The following is a 24,496-nucleotide window of genomic DNA, read 5'->3' as shown; positions in this document are numbered from 1 at the left end:
CCTGTAATTTTCATCATAGGTACACTTCAACTATGACAGGCAAAATGAGAAAAAAAAATCCTGGATTTTTAATTAATTTATTTGCAAATTGTCGTGGAAAATAAGTATTTGGTCACCTACAAACAAGCTAGATTTCTGGCTCTCACAGACCTGTAACTTCTTTAAGTTCTTCTGTCCTCTACTCGTTACCTGTATTAATGGCACCTGTTTGAACTTGTTATCAGTATAAAAGACACCTGTCCACAACCTCAAACAGTCACACTCCAAACTCCACTATGGCCAAGACCAAAGAGCTGTCAAAGGACACCAGAAACAAAATTGTAAACCTGCACCAGGCTGGGAAGACTGAATTTGCAATAGGTAAGCAGCTTGGTTTGAAGAAATCAACTGTGGGAGCAATTATTAGGAAATGGAAGACATACAAGACCACTGATAATCTCCCTTGATCTGGGGCTCCACGCAAGATCTCACCCCGTGGGGTCAAAATGATGACAAGAACGGTGAGCAAAAATCCCAGAACCATACGGGGGGACCTAGTGAATGACCTGCAGAGAGCTGGGACCAAAGTAACAAAGCCCTACCATCAGTAACACACTACGCCGCCAGGGACTCAAATCCTGCAGTGCCAGACGTGTCCCCCTGCTTAAGCCAGTACATGTCCAGGCCCGTCTGAAGTTTGCTAGAGAGCATTTGGATGATCCAGAAGAAGATTTGGAGAATGTCATATGGTCAGATGAAACCAAAATATAACTTTTTGGTAAAAACTCAACTCGTTGTGTTTGGAGGACAAAGAATGATGAGTTGCATCCAAAGAACACCATACCTACTGTGAAGCATGGGGGTGGAAACATCATGCTTTGGGGCTGTTTTTCTGCAAAGGGACCAGGACGACTGATCCGTGTAAAGGAAAGAATGAATTGGGCCATGTATTGTGAGATTTTTAGTGAAAACCTCCTTCCATCAGCAAGGGCATTGAAGATGAAACGTGGCTGGGTCTTTCAGCATGACAATGATCCCAAACACACCGCCCGGGCAATGAAGGAGTGGCTTCGTAAGAAGCATTTCAAGGTCTTGGAGTGGCCTAGCCAGTCTCCAGATCTCAACCCCATAGAAAATCTTTGGAGGGAGTTGAAAGTCCGTGTTGCCCAGCAACAGCCCCAAAACATCACTGCTCTAGAGGAGATCTGCATGGAGGAATGGGCCAAAATACCAGCAACAGTGTGTGAAAACCTTGTGAAGACTTACAGAAAATGTTGCCAACAAAGGGTATATAACAAAGTATTGAGATAAACTTTTGTTATTGACCAAATACTTATTTTCCACCATAATTTGCAAATAAATTCATTAAAAATCCTACAATGTGATTTTCTGGATTTTTTTCTTCTCATTTTGTCTGTCATAGTTGAAGTGTACCTATGATGAAAATTACAGGCCTCTCATCTTTTTAAGTGGGAGAACTTGCACAATTGGTGGCTGACTAAATACTTTTTTGGGGGGGGTGGGGGGGTTGGTAAATCTCAATTTTAGGAAGGTGTCCTGAATGTTTTGTAAACTGTCTTCATCCATAACTGTTGGTTATATGGTAGTTGTGCAAACACAGGGGATGCTGTGGTCATTTGCAATGTGACTAACATGGTGCCCTCTCTTTTCTGCCTCTCTTTTTGCCTCTGTTTCTCTCTCTCTCAGTGCAATTCAATGAGCTTTATTGGCATGATAAAACATCTTACATTACCAGAGCAAACCTATAAGAGCAATTTCAATCAGTGATGACAAAAACAATGAGTAGTTTTTTCTCTCTCTAGTCTGGTAGGCCGGATGCTGCAGCGGGACCCAAAGGGCCGTGCGTCTCTGGAGGAGATAGAGAGCCATGCCTGGCTGCAGGGGGTGGACCCGTCCCCAGCCACCAAGTTCAACACCCCCCTGGTGTCTCATAAGAGCCTGTCTGAGGATGAGCACAACGGGATCATACAGCGCATGGTGCTGGGGGACATCGCAGACCGAGAGCCCATAGTAGAGTAAGTCAACACACATACATAGACATAAACTCAGCAAAAAAAGAAATGTCCTCACTGTCAACTGCTTTTATTGCCAGCAAACTTAATATATGGAAATATTTGTAAGAGCATAACAAGATTCAACAACTGAGATATAAACTGAACATAAATTGAATAATGTGTCCCTGAACAAAGGGGGGGTCAAAAGGGGGGTCCAGTTCTTGCTGTGAGACGTTACCCCACTCTTCCACCAAGGCACCTGCAAGTTCCCAGACATTTCTAGGGGGAAATGGCCCTAGCCCTCACCCTCTGATCCAACAGGTCCCAGACGTGCTCAATGGAATTGAGATCCGGGCTCTTCGCTGGCCATGGCAGAACACTGACATTCCTGTCTTGCAGGAAATTACGCACAGAACAAGCAGTATGGCTGGTGGCATTGTCATGCTGGAGGGTCATGTCAGGAAGGGTACCACATGATGGAGGAGGATGGCTTCCCTGTAACGCACAGCGTTGAGATTGCAGGCAATGACAACAAGCTCAGTCCGATGATGCTGTGACAGACCATGACGGACCCTCCACCTCCAAATCGATCCCGCTCCAGAGTACAGGCCTCGGTGTAATGCTCATTCCTTTGACGATAAAACCAGAATCCAACCATCACCCTTGGTGAGACAAAACCGTGACTCGTCAGTGAAGAGCACTTTTTGCCAGTCCTGTTTTAGGTGTCTAACAGTATGGACATTGCAATTTATTGCCCTGGCCACATCTGCAGTCCTCATGCCTCCTAGCAGCATGCCTAAGGCACTTTCACGCAGATGAGCAGGGACCCTGGGCATCTTTCTTTTGGTGTTTTTCAGAGTCCATAGAAAGGCCTCTTTAGTGTCCTAAGTTTTCATAACTGTGACCTTAATTGCCTACAGTCTGTAAGCTGTTAGTGTCTTAACGACCGTTCCACAGGTGCATGTTCATTAATTGTTTATGGTTCATTGATCAAGCATGCGAAACAGTGTTTAAACCCTTTACAATGAAGATCCTGTAAAGTTATTTGGATTTTTACGAATTATCTTTGAAAGACAGGGTCCTGAAAAGGGCCGTTTCTTTCTTTATGTATAGGTATACAAACATGTACCTATACTAGGGCTGTTATGGTGATCGTATTACCACCACACCGACGGTCACAAGTCGTGACTGCAGTCAAATTCCACATGACCGTTGAGTCTCAGGAACTAGGCTTTTCTAAAACTGTGCTCTGATGCTGTTGATGGTCATTAGTAGCCTACCAAACTTGCTAATGGCCTGATACTCAGGGCTCTACAGTCCCTCCATCAGGTCCTAATGGCCTGGTACTCAGGGCTCTACAGTCCCTCCAACAGGTCCTAATGGCCTGGTACTCAGGGCTCTGCAGTCCCCCCATCAGGTCCTAATGGCCTGGTACTCAGGGCTCTACTGTCCCTCCAGGTCCTAATGGCCTGGTACTCAGGGCTCTACGGTCCCTCCATCAGTTCCTAATGGCCTGGTACTCAGGGCTCTGCAGTCCCCCCATCAGGTCCTAATGGCCTGGTACTCAGGGCTCTACTGTCCCTCCAGGTCCTAATGGCCTGGTACTCAGGGCTCTACAGTCCCTCCATCAGGTCCTAATGGCCTGGTACTCAGGGCTCTACAGTCCCTCCAACAGGTCCTAATGGCCTGGTACTCAGGGCTCTACAGTCCCTCCATAAGGTCCTAATGGCCTGGTACTCAGGGCTCTACAGTCCCTCCAACAGGTCCTAATGGCCTGGTACTCAGGGCTCTGCAGTCCCCCCATCAGGTCCTAATGGCCTGGTACTCAGGGCTCTACTGTCCCTCCAGGTCCTAATGGCCTGGTACTCAGGGCTCTACGGTCCCTCCATCAGGTCCTAATGGCCTGATACTCAGGGCTCTACGGTCCCTCCATCAGGTCCTAATGGCCTGATACTCAGGGCTCTACGGTCCCTCCATCAGGTCCTAATGGCCTGATACTCAGGGCTCTATGGTCCCTCCAGGTCCTAATGGCCTAGGTACTCAGGGTTATACGGTCCCTCCAGGTCCTAATGGCCTGATACTCAGGGCTCTACGGTCCCTCCAGGTCCTAATGGCCTGGTACTCAGGGCTCTACGGTCCCTCCAGGTCCTAATGGCCTGGTACTCGGGGCTCTACGGTCCCTCCATCAGGTCCTAATGGCCTGGTACTCAGGGCTCTACGGTCCCTCCATCAGGTCCTAATGGCCTGGTACTCAGGGCTCTACGGTCCCTCCAGGTCCTAATGGCCTGGTACTCAGGGCTCTACGGTCCCTCCAGGTCCTAATGGCCTGGTACTCAGGGCTCTACGGTCCCTCCAGGTCCTAATGGCCTGGTACTCAGGGCTCTACGGTCGATCCAGGTCCTAATGGCCTGGTACTCAGGGCTCTACGGTCCCTCCATCAGGTCCAAATGGCCTGGTACTCAGGGTTCTATTGTCCCTCTATCCACTCTGACATCAATGCAAATGCAATAGAAAATCATGAGCTCGTGTTGCGCGACATTTCTATAGGCTATTCAAATTGAGATTTAATGGCCTCTTAAGAGGATCCCATCAGCTTTCTATAGGCTTACTATATTTAATTCTCAACTTCCCTGATATTAAGCACATTGCTTCTCTTTACAACAGGAGTAGCCTACCTGGCTCGCATGAAAATGGACCGTGGGAAAAGCATCCTCCATTCACTATTGATGTGATGACATGTATTTTCCCCCCCGTCTTTAGACAGGTGCATGATAATGGTCCATTCTAAATCTGAATGAATTTCCTACTTATATTATTTAAAATATGTAAAGACAAGATTCAATTGAGAATAGTCTAATGGGTGACAATATTATCACTTGTGAATGATACCCAGTGGGTGCCGTCTAAGGCAAGAAATAGCACATGCCTTTTTGCAACTTTTTCAAATCCCATATGTTTTGATAAAGCTTTTATCACAACTAACGTAGAAATAACTCTAAGCCTAGTCTATAGGAGCCCTGCAACACGGTTGGTGAGCACATAGCCTATTCTATAGGAGCCCTGCAACACGGTTGGTGAGCACATAGCCTAGTCTATAGGAGCCCTGCAACACGGTTGGTGAGCACTACGGCCTACAGAGCCTGCAGAGCCTGCAGGGCCTACAGAGTACAGAGCACAGAGCCTACAGAGCCTACAGAGCCTACAGAGCACAGAGCCTACAGAGCACAGAACCTAGTGAAACATGTTCTTATAAGCTCAGTCATTGCGCAATCTTGTGTGTGAAAACAGTTTTGACTGGCCACTATTTAAAAGAAGATCCCAGCTTTCTCCTGCTGCTAGGTTTATTGCTCAGTTCTTAAAATGAAGTACATTAATCCTCTTTCCAACCGGTGTAGTCTACCTGGTATACATAGGCATGGTGTGAGTAGTACATTAATCCTCTTTCCAACCGGTGTAGTCTACCTGGTATACATAGGCGTGGTGTGAGTAGTACATTAATCCTCTTTCCAACCGGTGTAGTCTACCTGGTATACATAGGCGTGGTGTGAGTAGTACATTAATCCTCTTTCCAACCGGTGTAGTCTACCTGGTATACATAGGCGTGGTGTGAGTAGCACATTAATCCTCTTTCCAACCGGTGTAGTCTACCTGGTATACATAGGAGTGGTGTGAGTAGCACATTAATCCTCTTTCCAACCGGTGTAGTCTACCTGGTATACATAGGCGTGGTGTGAGTAGTACATTAATCCTCTTTCCAACCGGTGTAGTCTACCTGGTATACATAGGCTTGGTGTGAGTAGCACATTAATCCTCTTTCCAACCGGTGTAGTCTACCTGGTATACATAGGCGTGGTGTGAGTAGTACATTAATCCTCTTTCCAACCGGTGTAGTCTACCTGGTATACATAGGCGTGGTGTGAGTAGTACATTAATCCTCTTTCCAACCGGTGTAGTCTACCTGGTATACATAGGAGTGGTGTGAGTAGCACATTAATCCTCTTTCCAACCGGTGTAGTCTACCTGGTATACATAGGCGTGGTGTGAGTAGCACATTAATCCTCTTTCCAACCGGTGTAGTCTACCTGGTATACATAGGCGTGGTGTGAGTAGTACATTAATCCTCTTTCCAACCGGTGTAGTCTACCTGGTATACATAGGCTTGGTGTGAGTAGCACATTGATCCTCTTTCCAACCGGTGTAGTCTACCTGGTATACATAGGAGTGGTGTGAGTAGTACATTAATCCTCTTTCCAACCGGTGTAGTCTACCTGGTATACATAGGAGTGGTGTGAGTAGCACATTAATCCTCTTTCCAACCGGTGTAGTCTACCTGGTATACATAGGCGTGGTGTGAGTAGCACATTAATCCTCTTTCCAACCGGTGTAGTCTACCTGGTATACATAGGCGTGGTGTGAGTAGTACATTAATCCTCTTTCCAACCGGTGTAGTCTACCTGGTATACATAGGAGTGGTGTGAGTAGCACATTAATCCTCTTTCCAACCGGTGTAGTCTACCTGGTATACATAGGTGTGGTGTGAGTAGCACATTAATCCTCTTTCCAACCGGTGTAGTCTACCTGGTATACATAGGCGTGGTGTGAGTAGTACATTAATCCTCTTTCCAACCGGTGTAGTCTACCTGGTATACATAGGCTTGGTGTGAGTAGCACATTAATCCTCTTTCCAACCGGTGTAGTCTACCTGGTATACATAGGCTTGGTGTGAGTAGCACATTGATCCTCTTTCCAACCGGTGTAGTCTACCTGGTATACATAGGTGTGGTGTGAGTAGCACATTAATCCTCTTTCCAACCGGTGTAGTCTACCTGGTATACATAGGCTTGGTGTGAGTAGCACATTGATCCTCTTTCCAACCGGTGTAGTCTACCTGGTATACATAGGCTTGGTGTGAGTAGTACATTAATCCTCTTTCCAACCGGTGTAGTCTACCTGGTATACATAGGCTTGGTGTGAGTAGCACATTAATCCTCTTTCCAACCGGTGTAGTCTACCTGGTATACATAGGCTTGGTGTGAGTAGTACATTAATCCTCTTTCCAACCGGTGTAGTCTACCTGGTATACATAGGCGTGGTGTGAGTAGTACATTAATCCTCTTTCCAACCGGTGTAGTCTACCTGGTATACATAGGCGTGGTGTGAGTAGCACATTAATCCTCTTTCCAACCGGTGTAGTCTACCTGGTATACATAGGCTTGGTGTGAGTAGCACATTAATCCTCTTTCCAACCGGTGTAGTCTACCTGGTATACATAGGCGTGGTGTGAGTAGTACATTAATCCTCTTTCCAACCGGTGTAGTCTACCTGGTATACATAGGCTTGGTGTGAGTAGCACATTGATCCTCTTTCCAACCGGTGTAGTCTACCTGGTATACATAGGTGTGGTGTGAGTAGCACATTAATCCTCTTTCCAACCGGTGTAGTCTACCTGGTATACATAGGCGTGGTGTGAGTAGTACATTAATCCTCTTTCCAACCGGTGTAGTCTACCTGGTATACATAGGCTTGGTGTGAGTAGCACATTAATCCTCTTTCCAACCGGTGTGGTCTACCTTGTATACATAGGCTTGGTGTGAGTAGTACATTAATCCTCTTTCCAACCGGTGTAGTCTACCTGGTATACATAGGCGTGGTGTGAGTAGCACATTAATCCTCTTTCCAACCGGTGTAGTCTACCTGGTATACATAGGCTTGGTGTGAGTAGCACATTAATCCTCTTTCCAACCGGTGTAGTCTACCTGGTATACATAGGCGTGGTGTGAGTAGCACATTAATCCTCTTTCCAACCGGTGTAGTCTACCTGGTATACATAGGCTTGGTGTGAGTAGCACATTAATCCTCTTTCCAACCGGTGTAGTCTACCTGGTATACATAGGCGTGGTGTGAGTAGTACATTAATCCTCTTTCCAACCGGTGTAGTCTACCTGGTATACATAGGCGTGGTGTGAGTAGCACATTAATCCTCTTTCCAACCGGTGTAGTCTACCTGGTATACATAGGAGTGGTGTGAGTAGCACATTAATCCTCTTTCCAACCGGTGTAGTCTACCTGGTATACATAGGCTTGGTGTGAGTAGCACATTAATCCTCTTTCCAACCGGTGTAGTCTACCTGGTATACATAGGCGTGGTGTGAGTAGTACATTAATCCTCTTTCCAACCGGTGTAGTCTACCTGGTATACATAGGCTTGGTGTGAGTAGTACATTAATCCTCTTTCCAACCGGTGTAGTCTACCTGGTATACATAGGCGTGGTGTGAGTAGTACATTAATCCTCTTTCCAACCGGTGTAGTCTACCTGGTATACATAGGCGTGGTGTGAGTAGCACATTAATCCTCTTTCCAACCGGTGTAGTCTACCTGGTATACATAGGCGTGGTGTGAGTAGTACATTAATCCTCTTTCCAACCGGTGTAGTCTACCTGGTATACATAGGCTTGGTGTGAGTAGCACATTGATCCTCTTTCCAACCGGTGTAGTCTACCTGGTATACATAGGTGTGGTGTGAGTAGCACATTAATCCTCTTTCCAACCGGTGTAGTCTACCTGGTATACATAGGCGTGGTGTGAGTAGTACATTAATCCTCTTTCCAACCGGTGTAGTCTACCTGGTATACATAGGCTTGGTGTGAGTAGCACATTAATTCTCTTTCCAACCGGTGTGGTCTACCTTGTATACATAGGCTTGGTGTGAGTAGTACATTAATCCTCTTTCCAACCGGTGTAGTCTACCTGGTATACATAGGCGTGGTGTGAGTAGCACATTAATCCTCTTTCCAACCGGTGTAGTCTACCTGGTATACATAGGCTTGGTGTGAGTAGCACATTAATCCTCTTTCCAACCGGTGTAGTCTACCTGGTATACATAGGCGTGGTGTGAGTAGCACATTAATCCTCTTTCCAACCGGTGTAGTCTACCTGGTATACATAGGCTTGGTGTGAGTAGCACATTAATCCTCTTTCCAACCGGTGTAGTCTACCTGGTATACATAGGCGTGGTGTGAGTAGTACATTAATCCTCTTTCCAACCGGTGTAGTCTACCTGGTATACATAGGCGTGGTGTGAGTAGCACATTAATCCTCTTTCCAACCGGTGTAGTCTACCTGGTATACATAGGAGTGGTGTGAGTAGCACATTAATCCTCTTTCCAACCGGTGTAGTCTACCTGGTATACATAGGCTTGGTGTGAGTAGCACATTAATCCTCTTTCCAACCGGTGTAGTCTACCTGGTATACATAGGCGTGGTGTGAGTAGCACATTAATCCTCTTTCCAACCGGTGTAGTCTACCTGGTATACATAGGCGTGGTGTGAGTAGCACATTAATCCTCTTTCCAACCGGTGTAGTCTACCTGGTATACATAGGAGTGGTGTGAGTAGCACATTAATCCTCTTTCCAACCGGTGTAGTCTACCTGGTATACATAGGCGTGGTGTGAGTAGCACATTAATCCTCTTTCCAACCGGTGTAGTCTACCTGGTATACATAGGAGTGGTGTGAGTAGTACATTAATCCTCTTTCCAACCGGTGTAGTCTACCTGGTATACATAGGCGTGGTGTGAGTAGTACATTAATCCTCTTTCCAACCGGTGTAGTCTACCTGGTATACATAGGAGTGGTGTGAGTAGCACATTAATCCTCTTTCCAACCGATGTAGTCTACCTGGTATACATAGGCTTGGTGTGAGTAGCACATTAATCCTCTTTCCAACCGGTGTAGTCTACCTGGTATACATAGGAGTGGTGTGAGTAGTACATTAATCCTCTTTCCAACCGGTGTAGTCTACCTGGTATACATAGGCGTGGTGTGAGTAGTACATTAATCCTCTTTCCAACCGGTGTAGTCTACCTGGTATACATAGGCGTGGTGTGAGTAGCACATTAATCCTCTTTCCAACCGGTGTAGTCTACCTGGTATACATAGGCTTGGTGTGAGTAGCACATTAATCCTCTTTCCAACCGGTGTAGTCTACCTGGTATACATAGGCGTGGTGTGAGTAGTACATTAATCCTCTTTCCAACCGGTGTAGTCTACCTGGTATACATAGGCTTGGTGTGAGTAGCACATTGATCCTCTTTCCAACCGGTGTAGTCTACCTGGTATACATAGGTGTGGTGTGAGTAGCACATTAATCCTCTTTCCAACCGGTGTAGTCTACCTGGTATACATAGGCGTGGTGTGAGTAGTACATTAATCCTCTTTCCAACCGGTGTAGTCTACCTTGTATACATAGGCTTGGTGTGAGTAGCACATTAATCCTCTTTCCAACCGGTGTGGTCTACCTTGTATACATAGGCTTGGTGTGAGTAGTACATTAATCCTCTTTCCAACCGGTGTAGTCTACCTGGTATACATAGGCGTGGTGTGAGTAGCACATTAATCCTCTTTCCAACCGGTGTAGTCTACCTGGTATACATAGGCTTGGTGTGAGTAGCACATTAATCCTCTTTCCAACCGGTGTAGTCTACCTGGTATACATAGGCGTGGTGTGAGTAGCACATTAATCCTCTTTCCAACCGGTGTAGTCTACCTGGTATACATAGGCTTGGTGTGAGTAGCACATTAATCCTCTTTCCAACCGGTGTAGTCTACCTGGTATACATAGGCGTGGTGTGAGTAGTACATTAATCCTCTTTCCAACCGGTGTAGTCTACCTGGTATACATAGGCGTGGTGTGAGTAGCACATTAATCCTCTTTCCAACCGGTGTAGTCTACCTGGTATACATAGGAGTGGTGTGAGTAGCACATTAATCCTCTTTCCAACCGGTGTAGTCTACCTGGTATACATAGGCTTGGTGTGAGTAGCACATTAATCCTCTTTCCAACCGGTGTAGTCTACCTGGTATACATAGGCGTGGTGTGAGTAGTACATTAATCCTCTTTCCAACCGGTGTAGTCTACCTGGTATACATAGGCTTGGTGTGAGTAGTACATTAATCCTCTTTCCAACCGGTGTAGTCTACCTGGTATACATAGGCGTGGTGTGAGTAGTACATTAATCCTCTTTCCAACCGGTGTAGTCTACCTGGTATACATAGGCGTGGTGTGAGTAGCACATTAATCCTCTTTCCAACCGGTGTAGTCTACCTGGTATACATAGGCGTGGTGTGAGTAGTACATTAATCCTCTTTCCAACCGGTGTAGTCTACCTGGTATACATAGGCTTGGTGTGAGTAGCACATTGATCCTCTTTCCAACCGGTGTAGTCTACCTGGTATACATAGGTGTGGTGTGAGTAGCACATTAATCCTCTTTCCAACCGGTGTAGTCTACCTGGTATACATAGGCGTGGTGTGAGTAGTACATTAATCCTCTTTCCAACCGGTGTAGTCTACCTGGTATACATAGGCTTGGTGTGAGTAGCACATTAATCCTCTTTCCAACCGGTGTGGTCTACCTTGTATACATAGGCTTGGTGTGAGTAGTACATTAATCCTCTTTCCAACCGGTGTAGTCTACCTGGTATACATAGGCGTGGTGTGAGTAGCACATTAATCCTCTTTCCAACCGGTGTAGTCTACCTGGTATACATAGGCTTGGTGTGAGTAGCACATTAATCCTCTTTCCAACCGGTGTAGTCTACCTGGTATACATAGGCGTGGTGTGAGTAGCACATTAATCCTCTTTCCAACCGGTGTAGTCTACCTGGTATACATAGGCTTGGTGTGAGTAGCACATTAATCCTCTTTCCAACCGGTGTAGTCTACCTGGTATACATAGGCGTGGTGTGAGTAGTACATTAATCCTCTTTCCAACCGGTGTAGTCTACCTGGTATACATAGGCGTGGTGTGAGTAGCACATTAATCCTCTTTCCAACCGGTGTAGTCTACCTGGTATACATAGGAGTGGTGTGAGTAGCACATTAATCCTCTTTCCAACCGGTGTAGTCTACCTGGTATACATAGGCTTGGTGTGAGTAGCACATTAATCCTCTTTCCAACCGGTGTAGTCTACCTGGTATACATAGGCGTGGTGTGAGTAGCACATTAATCCTCTTTCCAACCGGTGTAGTCTACCTGGTATACATAGGCGTGGTGTGAGTAGCACATTAATCCTCTTTCCAACCGGTGTAGTCTACCTGGTATACATAGGAGTGGTGTGAGTAGCACATTAATCCTCTTTCCAACCGGTGTAGTCTACCTGGTATACATAGGCGTGGTGTGAGTAGCACATTAATCCTCTTTCCAACCGGTGTAGTCTACCTGGTATACATAGGAGTGGTGTGAGTAGTACATTAATCCTCTTTCCAACCGGTGTAGTCTACCTGGTATACATAGGCGTGGTGTGAGTAGTACATTAATCCTCTTTCCAACCGGTGTAGTCTACCTGGTATACATAGGAGTGGTGTGAGTAGCACATTAATCCTCTTTCCAACCGATGTAGTCTACCTGGTATACATAGGCTTGGTGTGAGTAGCACATTAATCCTCTTTCCAACCGGTGTAGTCTACCTGGTATACATAGGAGTGGTGTGAGTAGTACATTAATCCTCTTTCCAACCGGTGTAGTCTACCTGGTATACATAGGCTTGGTGTGAGTAGCACATTAATCCTCTTTCCAACCGGTGTAGTCTACCTGGTATACATAGGCGTGGTGTGAGTAGCACATTAATCCTCTTTCCAACCGGTGTAGTCTACCTGGTATACATAGGAGGGGTGTGAGTAGCACATTAATCCTCTTTCCAACCGGTGTAGTCTACCTGGTATACATAGGCTTGGTGTGAGTAGCACATTAATCCTCTTTCCAACCGGTGTAGTCTACCTGGTATACATAGGCTTGGTGTGAGTAGCACATTAATCCTCTTTCCAACCGGTGTAGTCTACCTGGTATACATAGGAGTGGTGTGAGTAGTACATTAATCCTCTTTCCAACCGGTGTAGTCTACCTGGTATACATAGGCTTGGTGTGAGTAGCACATTAATCCTCTTTCCAACCGGTGTAGTCTACCTGGTATACATAGGCGTGGTGTGAGTAGCACATTAATCCTCTTTCCAACCGGTGTAGTCTACCTGGTATACATAGGAGTGGTGTGAGTAGCACATTAATCCTCTTTCCAACCGGTGTAGTCTACCTGGTATACATAGGAGTGGTGTGAGTAGCACATTAATCCTCTTTCCAACCGGTGTAGTCTACCTGGTATACATAGGCTTGGTGTGAGTAGTACATTAATCCTCTTTCCAACCGGTGTAGTCTACCTGGTATACATAGGAGTGGTGTGAGTAGCACATTAATCCTCTTTCCAACCGGTGTAGTCTACCTGGTATACATAGGTGTGGTGTGAGTAGTACATTAATCCTCTTTCCAACCGGTGTAGTCTACCTGGTATACATAGGTGTGGTGTGAGTAGTACATTAATCCTCTTTCCAACCGGTGTAGTCTACCTGGTATACATAGGCTTGGTGTGAGTAGCACATTTTCACCATAAAAGTGCACCTTTATAATAAAGCATCATTGCATTTGCAGACTTATGTAAGAGGCCTATTATTCATAATGTGATGAGTGGATAGTCATGGGCTAATAATATAACTCCATCACTGTTTGCCAAAAAGACAGGTTAAATGCATGGCTGAGTGCATATAGTGTAGAGTAGACCTAGGCTCTATCAGATAGGTTTCTTCTTTGTATGGGAAAAATGTGGTCTTTTATAAACGCATTTTATGCAATTTAATTACACTTTATATGACTGGAGACACTAGCAGAATATTTTTTTAATGACAAATTACAGAGTAGCCTATTCTGCTGACACTGAGGAACAATCCATTAAAACGTCGTTGTCCATATAATGATCCTACTATCAGGGGAGACAAATAGAATATGACGTCCATCTAAAGTGGAGCAGGAAACTGTTGTCCGATAACTAACTTTAAAGTAGCACTGACCCGACAATGATAAATAGTCAATCTGCACAATGTGCACTCACCAGACATATTGCTCTGTCTCTGCTGGTGCCAATAGAATAGGCTCTACTGTTGTTCGCTCAGTTAAGTTGAGGATGTGATAACTAAAGGACAAATGAGTATTTTCCTCGTCTTCTCTTTACAGCAACAACAATTAGTTTTTCAATCTGTTTTCCCGTGATTGTATTTTGAATGTTGCGATATGCCTGGCTTGGCCTCTCTACTTTTCAGACAGTCGCAACTCAACAATAATCTGCCCAAATTGCACACGCTGCCTTTCCTTCCAACTGTAGGTAATGTGATTTAGAACAATCCATCTTTTTATTTTTTAGCTAATGATCCTCTTTGGCCAAATCATGATTTTTTTTCTACCTTTATCTAACCAGGTAGGCCAGTTGAGAACAAGTTCTCATTTACAACTACGACTTGGCCAAGATAAAGCAAAGCAGTGCGACAGTAGCCTATTTTGAATGATTTGATTTATTTCTCTATAGATGAGGTAAGGCTAATTAGGCTATGTAGTTTTGGCCATTTTATTTACTTTAGAGAAAGCTTCCCCGAGCCTTATGGACGCGCCACACCTAACCTCCATTCCACTGTTCCAGTGCAGGCTACGGATTTCATTTAGGTTTTTTGTGTGCCATTCCAAATCAAAAAGAATATTAGTAGGCTGTATGTAAAGACCTGATTAAATTGAGAATAGTCTGATGGGTGAGAATATTATCAAGAGCTTGTAAAATTGTGAATGAGAGACTGATGAAGTGTGTGCAGCCTGTGCAAGAAACAGAACAGAGTTCATGCCTTTCATGCAACTTTTTTCAAATCGTTAGTCGCATCATGTAGTCTTTAAAATGTACCAACATTAGGCTCTATGTTTAGATGTTTTATATCACAGCTAAAGTCTCATAAATAACTCTAAATGAAGCACATAGCAGGACCAGTTTCTTTGTTGACCGCTCAACACAGAACAGCAGCATGAGCACACACCCTTGGAAAGGTTTGGAGAAAATATCCTTTATATTTTATTCAGCTAAACATGTTTATGTTAATTAACGGTCAGTTACCATGAGACCAACAGTTATTTGCATGACAATCACCAGATGACAAAATTGAATGACCGCCACAGACCTAACCTACACACACACACAATTGCAGATGGCCGTTAATCTTGTGCAAGTGACGAGGTATTTGACAGAATGCATTTTGCCTTGACCGACTGTGCCATTTGCTGTGGAGGCATGAATGATGTTCCTTAGTCTGCTCTTCATTTGTCCTTTTCATATTGCGGGTTCTGCAACCCACCAAACCTGTTTCTGTGTCACGCTCACCACTGACATCAGTACTACTAACGCATATAACTGAACCTGAACATCTGAGGGGACTCAGTCAGCAGATAAGAGACCAGAGTGTTGAACTGTAGCATGTGAACCCAACAGCAGCCCTCCCTTAGCCTCCTACCCTGAACATGAATCATGGATGTGATTTGAAACACACATACTGGCTCCACTTTAAAGCAGCAGGCCTGCTGCCAGCCGTCTTTCACAGACACACACTGGCCTTCTTTATTAACCCTGTCTGAAGGAAGGGCTTTACTGATGATGAGGAGAGAGCAGAGGGATATTAACCCTGTCTGAAGGAAGGGCTTTACTGATGATGAGGAGAGAGCAGAGGGATATTAACCCTGTCTGAAGGAAGGGCTTTACTGATGATGAGGAGAGAGCAGAGGGATATTAACCCTGTCTGAAGGAAGGGCTTTACTGATGATGAGGAGAGAGCAGAGGGATATTAACCCTGTCTGAAGGAAGGGCTTTACTGATGATAAGGAGAGAGCAGAGAGATATTAACCCTGTCTGAAGGAAGGGCTTTACTGATGATGAGGAGAGAGCAGAGGGATATTAACCCTGTCTGAAGGAAGGGCTTTACTGATGATGAGGAGAGAGCAGAGGGATATTAACCCTGTCTGAAGGAAGGGCTTTACTGATGATGAGGAGAGAGCAGAGAGATATTAACCCTGTCTGAAGGAAGGGCTTTACTGATGATGAGGAGAGAGCAGAGGGATATTAACCCTGTCTGAAGGAAGGGCTTTACTGATGATGAGGAGAGAGCAGAGGGATATTAACCCTGTCTGAAGGAAGGGCTTTACTGATGATAAGGAGAGAGCAGAGAGATATTAACCCTGTCTGAAGGGCTTTACTGATGATGAGGAGAGAGCAGAGGGATACAGAGAGTCTTGAGTAAACGCCAGAGGATTTATCCCCACTTCCCAGGCATTCAAGAGATTGTCCCACTGAAGCCCCCACCTCCCACCTGACAGACAGACATTTACATTCTCACACACACACACCACAGCACTTGGCTGAGGATTTCACTTGATTGTTCATTAGCACAGCGTAGAGTAATCCCAGAGGCTGTTGAGGGACGTGAATCAGCCACCTACTGTCATTGACTCCAGAGGGGTTAGAGGGCAACGAAGGGTTAGAACCTGTTATATTGCTTTGTTACATTTTAGATATGTCAAATGCCGACGTGATTGGGTTTGCTCTGCGGTGACTTGCCTGTTGACATACCGTACTTGTCTCTCGTGTGTGGGTGTGTAACCCTCTCTTGGCCTTCTCTCCCAGCCTGTCCTAACATGTTCTGTCCATGGTGTTTGTTCCAGAGCCCTGGAGACCAACAAGTACAACCACATCACTGCCACCTACTTCCTGCTGGCTGAGAGGATCCTGAGAGAGAAACAGGAGAAGGAGGTCCAGACACGCTCCTCCAGCCCCAGCAACATCAAGGCCCAGTTCAGGTGACACACACACATGCAACACATACAGTTGAAGTCGGAGGTTTACATACACTTAGGTTGGCGTCATTAAAACTTGTTTTTCAACCACTCCACAAATGTCTTGTTAACAAGCTATAGTTTTGGCAAGTCGGTTAGGACATCTACTTTGTGCATGACGCAAGGAATTTTTCCAATTGTTTACAGATTATTTCACTTATAATTCACTGTATCACAATTCCAGTGGGTCAGAAGTTTACAAACACTAAGTTGACTGTGCCTTTAAACAGATTGGAAAATTCCAGAAAATGATGTCATGGCTTTAGAAGCATCTGATAGGCTAGTTGACATCATTTGAGTCAAGTGGAGGTGTAGCTATGGATGTATTTCAAGGCCTACCTTCAAACTCAGTGCCTCTTTGCTTGACATCATGGGAAAATCAAAAGAAATCAGCCAAGACCTCAGAAAAAAAATTGAAGACCTCCACAAGTCTGGTTCATCCTTGGGAGTAATTTCCAAATGCCTGAAGGTACCACGTTTATCTGTACAAACAATAGTACGCAAGTATAAACACCATGGGACCACGCAGCCGTCATAACGCTCAGGAAGGAGACGCGTTCTGTCTCCTAGAGATGAACGTACTTTGGTGCTAAAAGTGCCAATCAATCCCAGAACAACAGCAAAGGACCTTGTGAAGATGCTGGAGGAAACAGGTGCAAAAATATCTATATCCACAGTAAAACGAGTCCTATATCGACATAACCTGAAAGGCCGCTCAGCAAGGAAGAAGTCACTGCTCCAAAACCTCCATAACAAATGCAGACTACTTCCGAATTTAACTGTTCATACATGCAACACACACACGCATGTGACGCATACACACAACACCAAAACTATCCCCTCCAGATGAAACCCACCAGATCCAACCACTCTAACTGCAATACCAATGCCTGTTTTAATAGCCTGCTACACACACACTCATCCATTTATTGGGGCCATTCAGATTGTCATAATGACGACGACTCAATGACTAGGAGGAGGAAGCAGCCAAGGCTCTGACGGTAATTGACCTCTTGGGTGCTGCTCTGCTTGGTGTCGTTGACCGTGCATTAGGAGGAGAACCCATGCTGTCCTTTCCTCATGGTCTGGTTCCCCTCCCTCCCCCTCTGGTCATGTGATCCCTCAACGTGGTGACATGTGTTGTTAAGGCTGACTGCAGTAAATGCTTTGGAGTGACCTAGAAAGGGGAAGTCTGGCTTTGATATTCCGAGAGAGAAGCAGAGAGAGGGAGCCACTCCTTTTGGAGGAAGAGGAGAGATCAAACGCATGCAGGCTAAAGCTGCTCCCTCCTGGCCTGCTCGCTGTAACCCATTTGGCCAGAAACCCATTGCCAAACAGGTGCTCGGAGGGAAAAGGCCCAATTTTTATCTTCTGGGTCGTGGCCCCCTGGGTGCAGGAGCAGAATGTGAGTCAAATCCACTGTCATGTATAGTGCAGCAGTACAGGTCTCTACATCTACTGTTTCTACTGGCCTGCGCTCCTCCATTCACCACTTAGTTTTTCAGGGTTGTTCTGTATTTTAACACAAACACTGTCAGCGTCTGGCATCAGGCAACATGGCATCATAACAGAAATAACATTCTGATAGTGGTTCAATTATTTTTAGGAATAACAACAGTCTACTGTGTATCATGCATGCCAGTTTATATATGCCCAAAACAGTGACCTGGACAAGAGGGCGAATACTAAGTGTGTTAGCATAGTGCCCCCGCGCTCTCTCGCTCTCTGTGCCATCGTGGGCTGAAGCTGAGCTTCATCAGGTAGTTCAGGGATTGTCTGTAGAGTCTGTCAGGGTCGTCTGAGGTTGAGAGTGAATGGAGTCTGAGCAGTGTCACACAGCTGAGGTGTGTGTCTGAGAGATTCTACTGTAGTTACGCCTTTTGAAAGCCTGGCTGAATTAACTAGGATGGTGTCAGAGCAGCACTAAGGGCCCTGTGGTGACCCGACCCAGCCTCCACCGCCATGCAGCAGCGTGGAGGGTCACACATGCACCCGGCAGGCAGGACTACCATGGGATTAATTGTGTTAGATTGCGTGCCGCTGGGACATGCCCGGGCTCCGTCGAGAGAGATCCCCAGTGCTCTGTTCTGTTTGTTTTCTCACTCTGCCATGTCAACAAGGACCTTCTACATTAGAAGAATGTTGACTCACTGAGCTGTTCAGTCAGGTTCAGCAGTTCAGGACTGGATTACACATGAATCATCTGACCTCATTCTAAGATCATACTGTTTATTTTATCTTAGTTTATTTTCTCCTCTGACTCTATATAAAGTCATTCCAGCGTATACTAACCAGGGGAATAGTTTGGGTAACTCTGGTCTGCTCTCTGCCCCTCCAGGCAGTCCTGGCCGACGAAGATTGACATGCATCAGGACATCGAGGACAGTCTGGCAGCCTCCTCCATCTGCCACGCTGGTGGTCCCCAGTCCCCCGCCCGCAGCGCTGAGAGCCTTCTCAACGGACACCGCACCAAAGGCCTGCTGGAGCTCCGCAGGGACGAGAGCAACGCAGGGGCCTCCGGTGCCCCTGCCCCCGTTTCTGGGCCCCCTAGAGCTGGGGCCACGGCCCCCACACCCTCCACCTCCTCAGCCAAGCAGCGCAGCTGCCTGTTCAGAGTGGAGGAGGATGAAGAGGAGGAAGAGGACCCGTCCCCTCTGTCCACACAAGTGATCCTGCGTCGCAAGGCTCCATCTATCACCAACCGGCTGACCTCCAGGAAGAGTGCCCCAGTCCTCAACCAGATCTTTGAGGAGGAGGGTGAGTCAGACGACGACTTCGACATGGACGAGGGCCTGCCACCCAAACTCAGCCGGCTAAAGATGAACATCGCTGCTGCAGCGGCCGGGTCGCCGGGCACCACTCAGAAACGCTATCACCGCCGCAAGAGCCAAGGCCGCGGCTCGTCCTGCTCCAGCTCAGAGACCAGCGACGACGACTCCGAGAGCCACCGCCGGCGTCTGGACAAGGACACAGGCTTCACCTACAGCTGGAACCGCAGGGACAGCAGTGAGGGCCCGCCTGGAAACTCAGGGGGAAATGGTGGAGGGAGCAGTGGAGGGCAGAGTAAACCCCCCGGGGAGGGGGGCAGTCCTCCTGGAGGGGGAGGTGGGGGGAGTAATGACAATGGAGGGAGTGGTAGTAGTGGGGGGGGAGGTGGTAAGGGACAGGGTTCCCCCTCAAGTTGTTCTAACGGCAGCAGTAACCACTCGTCTTCAGGCTCAGGGTCCACGCGGAGACACTGTGCCTCCCGCAGCCCCGGGGCAGCAGAGCTGGTGGAGAGCCTGAAGCTCCTGAGCCTGTGTCTCAGCTCCCAGTTACAGCACAGGGGGAGAAGTGGAGGCCCCGGCCTGGCAGGGGGGATGGGCCAGTTCATCATAGACCCTCAGAACCTGTCCAATAGTCTGTCCAGCAGCCTGTCAGCTGGCAGCGTCAAGACACAGGAGAGGTCCTCTTGGAAGATGTGCATCGGCTCCAACGGCAGCTTGGACCTGGAGTTAGACACCATCGCTCTGCCCACCACTGCTGTCAACACTCCACGGTCATACACAGACCAAACGGCAGCAGCACTTAGCGAACTGGCCCTGGCCACCAAGGAGAATAACAAGCTGAACAACCTGAAAAAGAATGTTCTCCAGCTACCTCTGTGTGAAAAGAGCATCTCTGTGAACATCCAGCGCAGCCCTAGAGAAGGGCTCCTGTGCACCTCTCAGGCCAGCTGCTGCCAGGTCATATGACACACACTCCCTGGCGCCCTCTGACACCACTCTGCCAGTCCAATCTGTCCAACCACAGTCACCGCTGTAGCATACGTCTGACCTCAGAACACCTCCCCATCACAACCTGCCTTCTGCTGTTGTCTTAAAAGATGCCACTTGTAGGACCTATGAGCTGCATGCTGCAGGGGGTTCTTTTGTTTCTGCTACATCACTAGCTCCCCCTGGAATGAGCCGAGGTAACACAACTTAGTTGGGGTGTTGATGGAAACATAAATATGGATGTTGGTTTGATTTTAGATCAACTATATTTTGGGGTACAAAATACCAAACTTTTAACAGTGGGTAAGTAGTAGCACGTGATAGTTAAAGGGTAAGCACTTAAATTTGATTATTCGTCTACTGTCTACTATGTAAAGGGTATGTTAGGAGAGGTAGAGGAGGACAGGACAGAGATGCCATACAGCTGGGAGAGATAAGAGGACAGGACAGAGATATCATACAGCTGGGAGAGATAGGAGGACAGGACAGAGATACCAGTCACCATACAGCTGGGAGAGGTAGAGTTGGACAGGACAGAGATACCAGTCACCATACAGCTGGGAGAGGTAGAGGAGAGCAGGACAGAGATACCAGTCACCATACAGCTGGGAGAGGTAGAGGAGGACAGGACAGAGATACTAGTCACCATACAGCTGGGAGAGGTAGACGAGAGCAGGACAGAGATACCAGTCACCATACAGCTGGGAGAGGTAGAAGAGAACAGGACAGAGATACCAGTCACCATACAGTTGGGAGAGGTAGAGGAGGACAGGACAGAGATACCAGTCACCATACAGCTGGGAGAGGTAGAGGAGGACAGGACAGAGATACCAGTCACCATACAGCTGGGAGAGGTAGAGGAGGACAGGACAGGACAGGACAGAGATACCAGTCACCATACAGCTGGGAGAGGTAGAGGAGGACAGGACAGGACAGGACAGAGATACCAGTCACCATACAGCTGGGAGAGGTAGAGGAGGACAGGACAGGACAGGACAGGACAGAGATACCAGTCACCATACATGGTCCTGGAGGGAAGTAACCTGTAACCTTCATGTTGATATAAGCTCCTGCCATGCAGTCACATGGCAACGACCAACTGAGACAGAAACTTGGTAACCTCTAGAGATGTTTTAATTTGATTCATTGATTAACCTCATTTTACAGTGACCTACTGTCTGAAACGTTATTTCACTTGGATATTGCACACAGACAATCTGTTTTATGTTTGTATTTGTTAAGTGTATGGAATTAAAGAGGCATTTTAGATGGCGATACAGCTCACTGAATTGATTTTGAAGGTAACATGAATGATTGTTTCCAAACCCCTGTTTAACAAGTGCTACTTCAACACATCTGGTTTACTGTGGTGTTCCTGAGAGCCAGGAACCTGGAAAATAAGGCTTCAGCTTCCTCTTTATTCCAATCTCAATGCACTCGTCTTCAGGCACAATACATTCACCTATTTGGGTCAAATACTACTATACTTACTATTGTATAGTGAATACAGGTAGGAGCTGCAATCTTTTAGACACTATTCTAACAGAAAGGGTCATTCATCTGTAATTAGAACTACTGCTATTCATTTGCAAATTGGGCAAAACTCCTGAAATGATTCAAAGTTCATGACAACGTGTCAAACTGAATGTAAAGTACACTGATAGACGAGTCGTGTGTTTTTCTGCTGTGCTGGGCCTCAAGGTAGCAGGCAAGCAGACCCACACAGATTTGATGTGGTCCCGTTCACATGTTGGTCATGGCCTTGGTTGACCACCTGCCATGTTGACGTACCATCTTAGAAAATGCATTTTAAGATCAATAGAAGAGCATGAGAATTGAAAAGAAAAACGTACTAATGAATTGGAAACTGCATTGGGTCTCTGTATTCCAGTGGACCCACACACGTCTTTGCTTTGTTAGACTGTTTCACTTTCTGTTACTGTAACTGACTGGTCTTCTGACTGGCCTGGCAGGCTGGTCTTCTGACTGCTCTGGCAGGCTGGTCTTCTGACTGGCCTGGCAGGCTGGTCTTCTGACTGGCCTGGCAGGCTGGTCTTCTGACTGGCCTGGCAGGCTGGTCTTCTGACTGGCCTGGCAGGCTGGTCTTCTGACTGGCCTGGCAGGCTGATCTTCTGACTGGCCTGGCAGGCTGATCTTCTGACTGGCCTGGCAGGCTGATCTTCTGACTGGCCTGGCAGGCTGATCTTCTGACTGGCCTGGCAGGCTGATCTTCTGACTGGCCTGGCAGGCTGATTTTCTGACTGGCCTGGCAGGCTGATCTTCTGACTGGCCTGGCAGGCTGGTCTTCTGACTGGCCTGGCAGGCTGATTTTCTGACTGGCCTGGCAGGCTGATCTTCTGACTGGCCTGGCAGGCTGGTCTTCTGACTGGCCTGGCAGGCTGATTTTCTGACTGGCCTGGCAGGCTGGTCTTCTGACTGGTCTGGCAGGCTGATCTTCTGACTGGTCTGGCAGGCTGATCTTCTGACTGGCCTGGCAGGCTGATCTTCTGACTGGCCTGGCAGGCTGATCTTCTGACTGGCCTGGCAGGCTGGTCTTCTGACTGGCCTGGCAGGCTGGTTGGTTTGTTTGTTTTTAAAGGGTATATGTTGAGTATGTATATATGTTTTAAAAAGTTATATTTTTGAACGATCTGCTGTTTTAAAAATTATTCTGTGTTGAATTGGGCCCGTGAGTCTTTCGTTGGGGACTAACATCGCAGTGTGTGTCACACACACCCACACCTTACTGGACACTGCAGGGTGAAGGTTTTACATTCAGGATTAGTGGTTCAGTAGAGCACCTTTCAGGAGAGATTCCTGTCTGTAAGCTTTAAAGGACTGGGCTTAGTAAAGAAGGACAGAAATGGGGTTGTAGGGAGATGTGGGGATATATTTTAAGGGCATTGGCAATAAGCTACATGTTGCAGCTATCTGTAAATCAACATATTTTTGTTTTATATTTCAACCCTGTACAGCCTTAGATTGAAAGGCACCTCGGACTAAAAACGAACAGAGAAAGATATCTTGAGTATTTTTTTTCTTTTGAAACAAAATGTCTGTAAATAGAGATGTAAATATGGTGCTCTATATTTAGAGTCGGCAGAGTGAACCTCTTGGTGCAGAGCTGTAAGTATAGCCTTATTAGGAATGGGTGTCTCCAAGAAAAGAACATGACTTTATTCATGTCAGCCAGTCTGACCGTTGTCTTACCCAGATGTAAACAGCTGAATGACATGTGCATGTGTTATATGTTTAACATTATCCATCCAAGGACATCGAGAGAGGAAGAACCATCCACTGAATGTTACTGGACCAAACCATGTACTGGCTAAATGAAAATATGAAATGGCAGAATTATTCAATGTATTATTCTGTAGTTGATACCTGTTGTGAACAGTTACATATAGCTATGGTGATATCCTAAATAAAATGTTGTGGGAAATGACGTCTTACAAACGAGTCTAGTCTTTTCTGTGCTCGCGATGCATTGATGACACGCCTGTCTCCCAAGTGGGTCTGTGTTCTGTCAGATGCAACTTCGATCACTTGTTGCTAAAGGAATTGACAGAAAATAATCCATTACACTGTACAGTGTCGATCCCCAATGTTACACCATAACTTTATCTTGTCAACTATTTACCTCAGAGCTTCATCCAAGAGGTGGATCACTGATCGGTGTGCTGGTAGTTTACCTGGTGGCCTTGCTTTTAAGATCAACCATCAGCCTAATCTCTGTTAATGTCCCAAATGGCACCCTATTCCCTATATAGTGCACTAGTTTTCATGGTCAAAAGTAATGCACAATGTAGGGAGTAGGGTGCCAGTTGGGGCACATGACTTAGGAGAACTCTAATTAGAACAATCTTGGTGCATCACCATGATCAGACTCCAGAGACTATTCCCTCCAGGGTAGAGACCAGTTAAATATGCAGGCCACAGAGCCCCTCTGCTGAAAGGTATTCTGCCAGGATTTACAACTCCTTATGCTGCTGCCAAAAGACAC

General features: G+C 46.5%; 1 protein-coding gene across 3 annotated transcripts in view; it reads left to right on the top strand.

Moving 5' to 3' along the window:
- Nucleotides 1-23,949, top strand: part of LOC110507598 (SNF-related serine/threonine-protein kinase) — a 65,589-nt gene extending 41,640 nt beyond the window's left edge. For all 3 annotated transcript variants that reach the window (XM_090222134.1, XM_090222131.1, XM_090222125.1), the window contains exons 4-6: nucleotides 1,803-2,015; nucleotides 16,568-16,702; nucleotides 19,077-23,949. In XM_090222134.1, the coding sequence (XP_090078260.1) occupies nucleotides 1,803-2,015; nucleotides 16,568-16,702; nucleotides 19,077-20,472 (1,744 nt within the window). In that variant the 3' untranslated portion in view covers nucleotides 20,473-23,949. The remainder of the gene's footprint in view (nucleotides 1-1,802; nucleotides 2,016-16,567; nucleotides 16,703-19,076) is intronic.
- Nucleotides 23,950-24,496: the final 547 nt, after the last annotated feature.

Source organism: Oncorhynchus mykiss, chromosome 3, assembly GCF_057628025.1.
Source record: "Oncorhynchus mykiss isolate SJ-2025 chromosome 3, ASM5762802v1, whole genome shotgun sequence".
Taxonomy (NCBI): Eukaryota; Metazoa; Chordata; class Actinopteri; order Salmoniformes; family Salmonidae; genus Oncorhynchus; species Oncorhynchus mykiss.
This window is presented reverse-complemented; position numbering and strand designations above follow the sequence as displayed.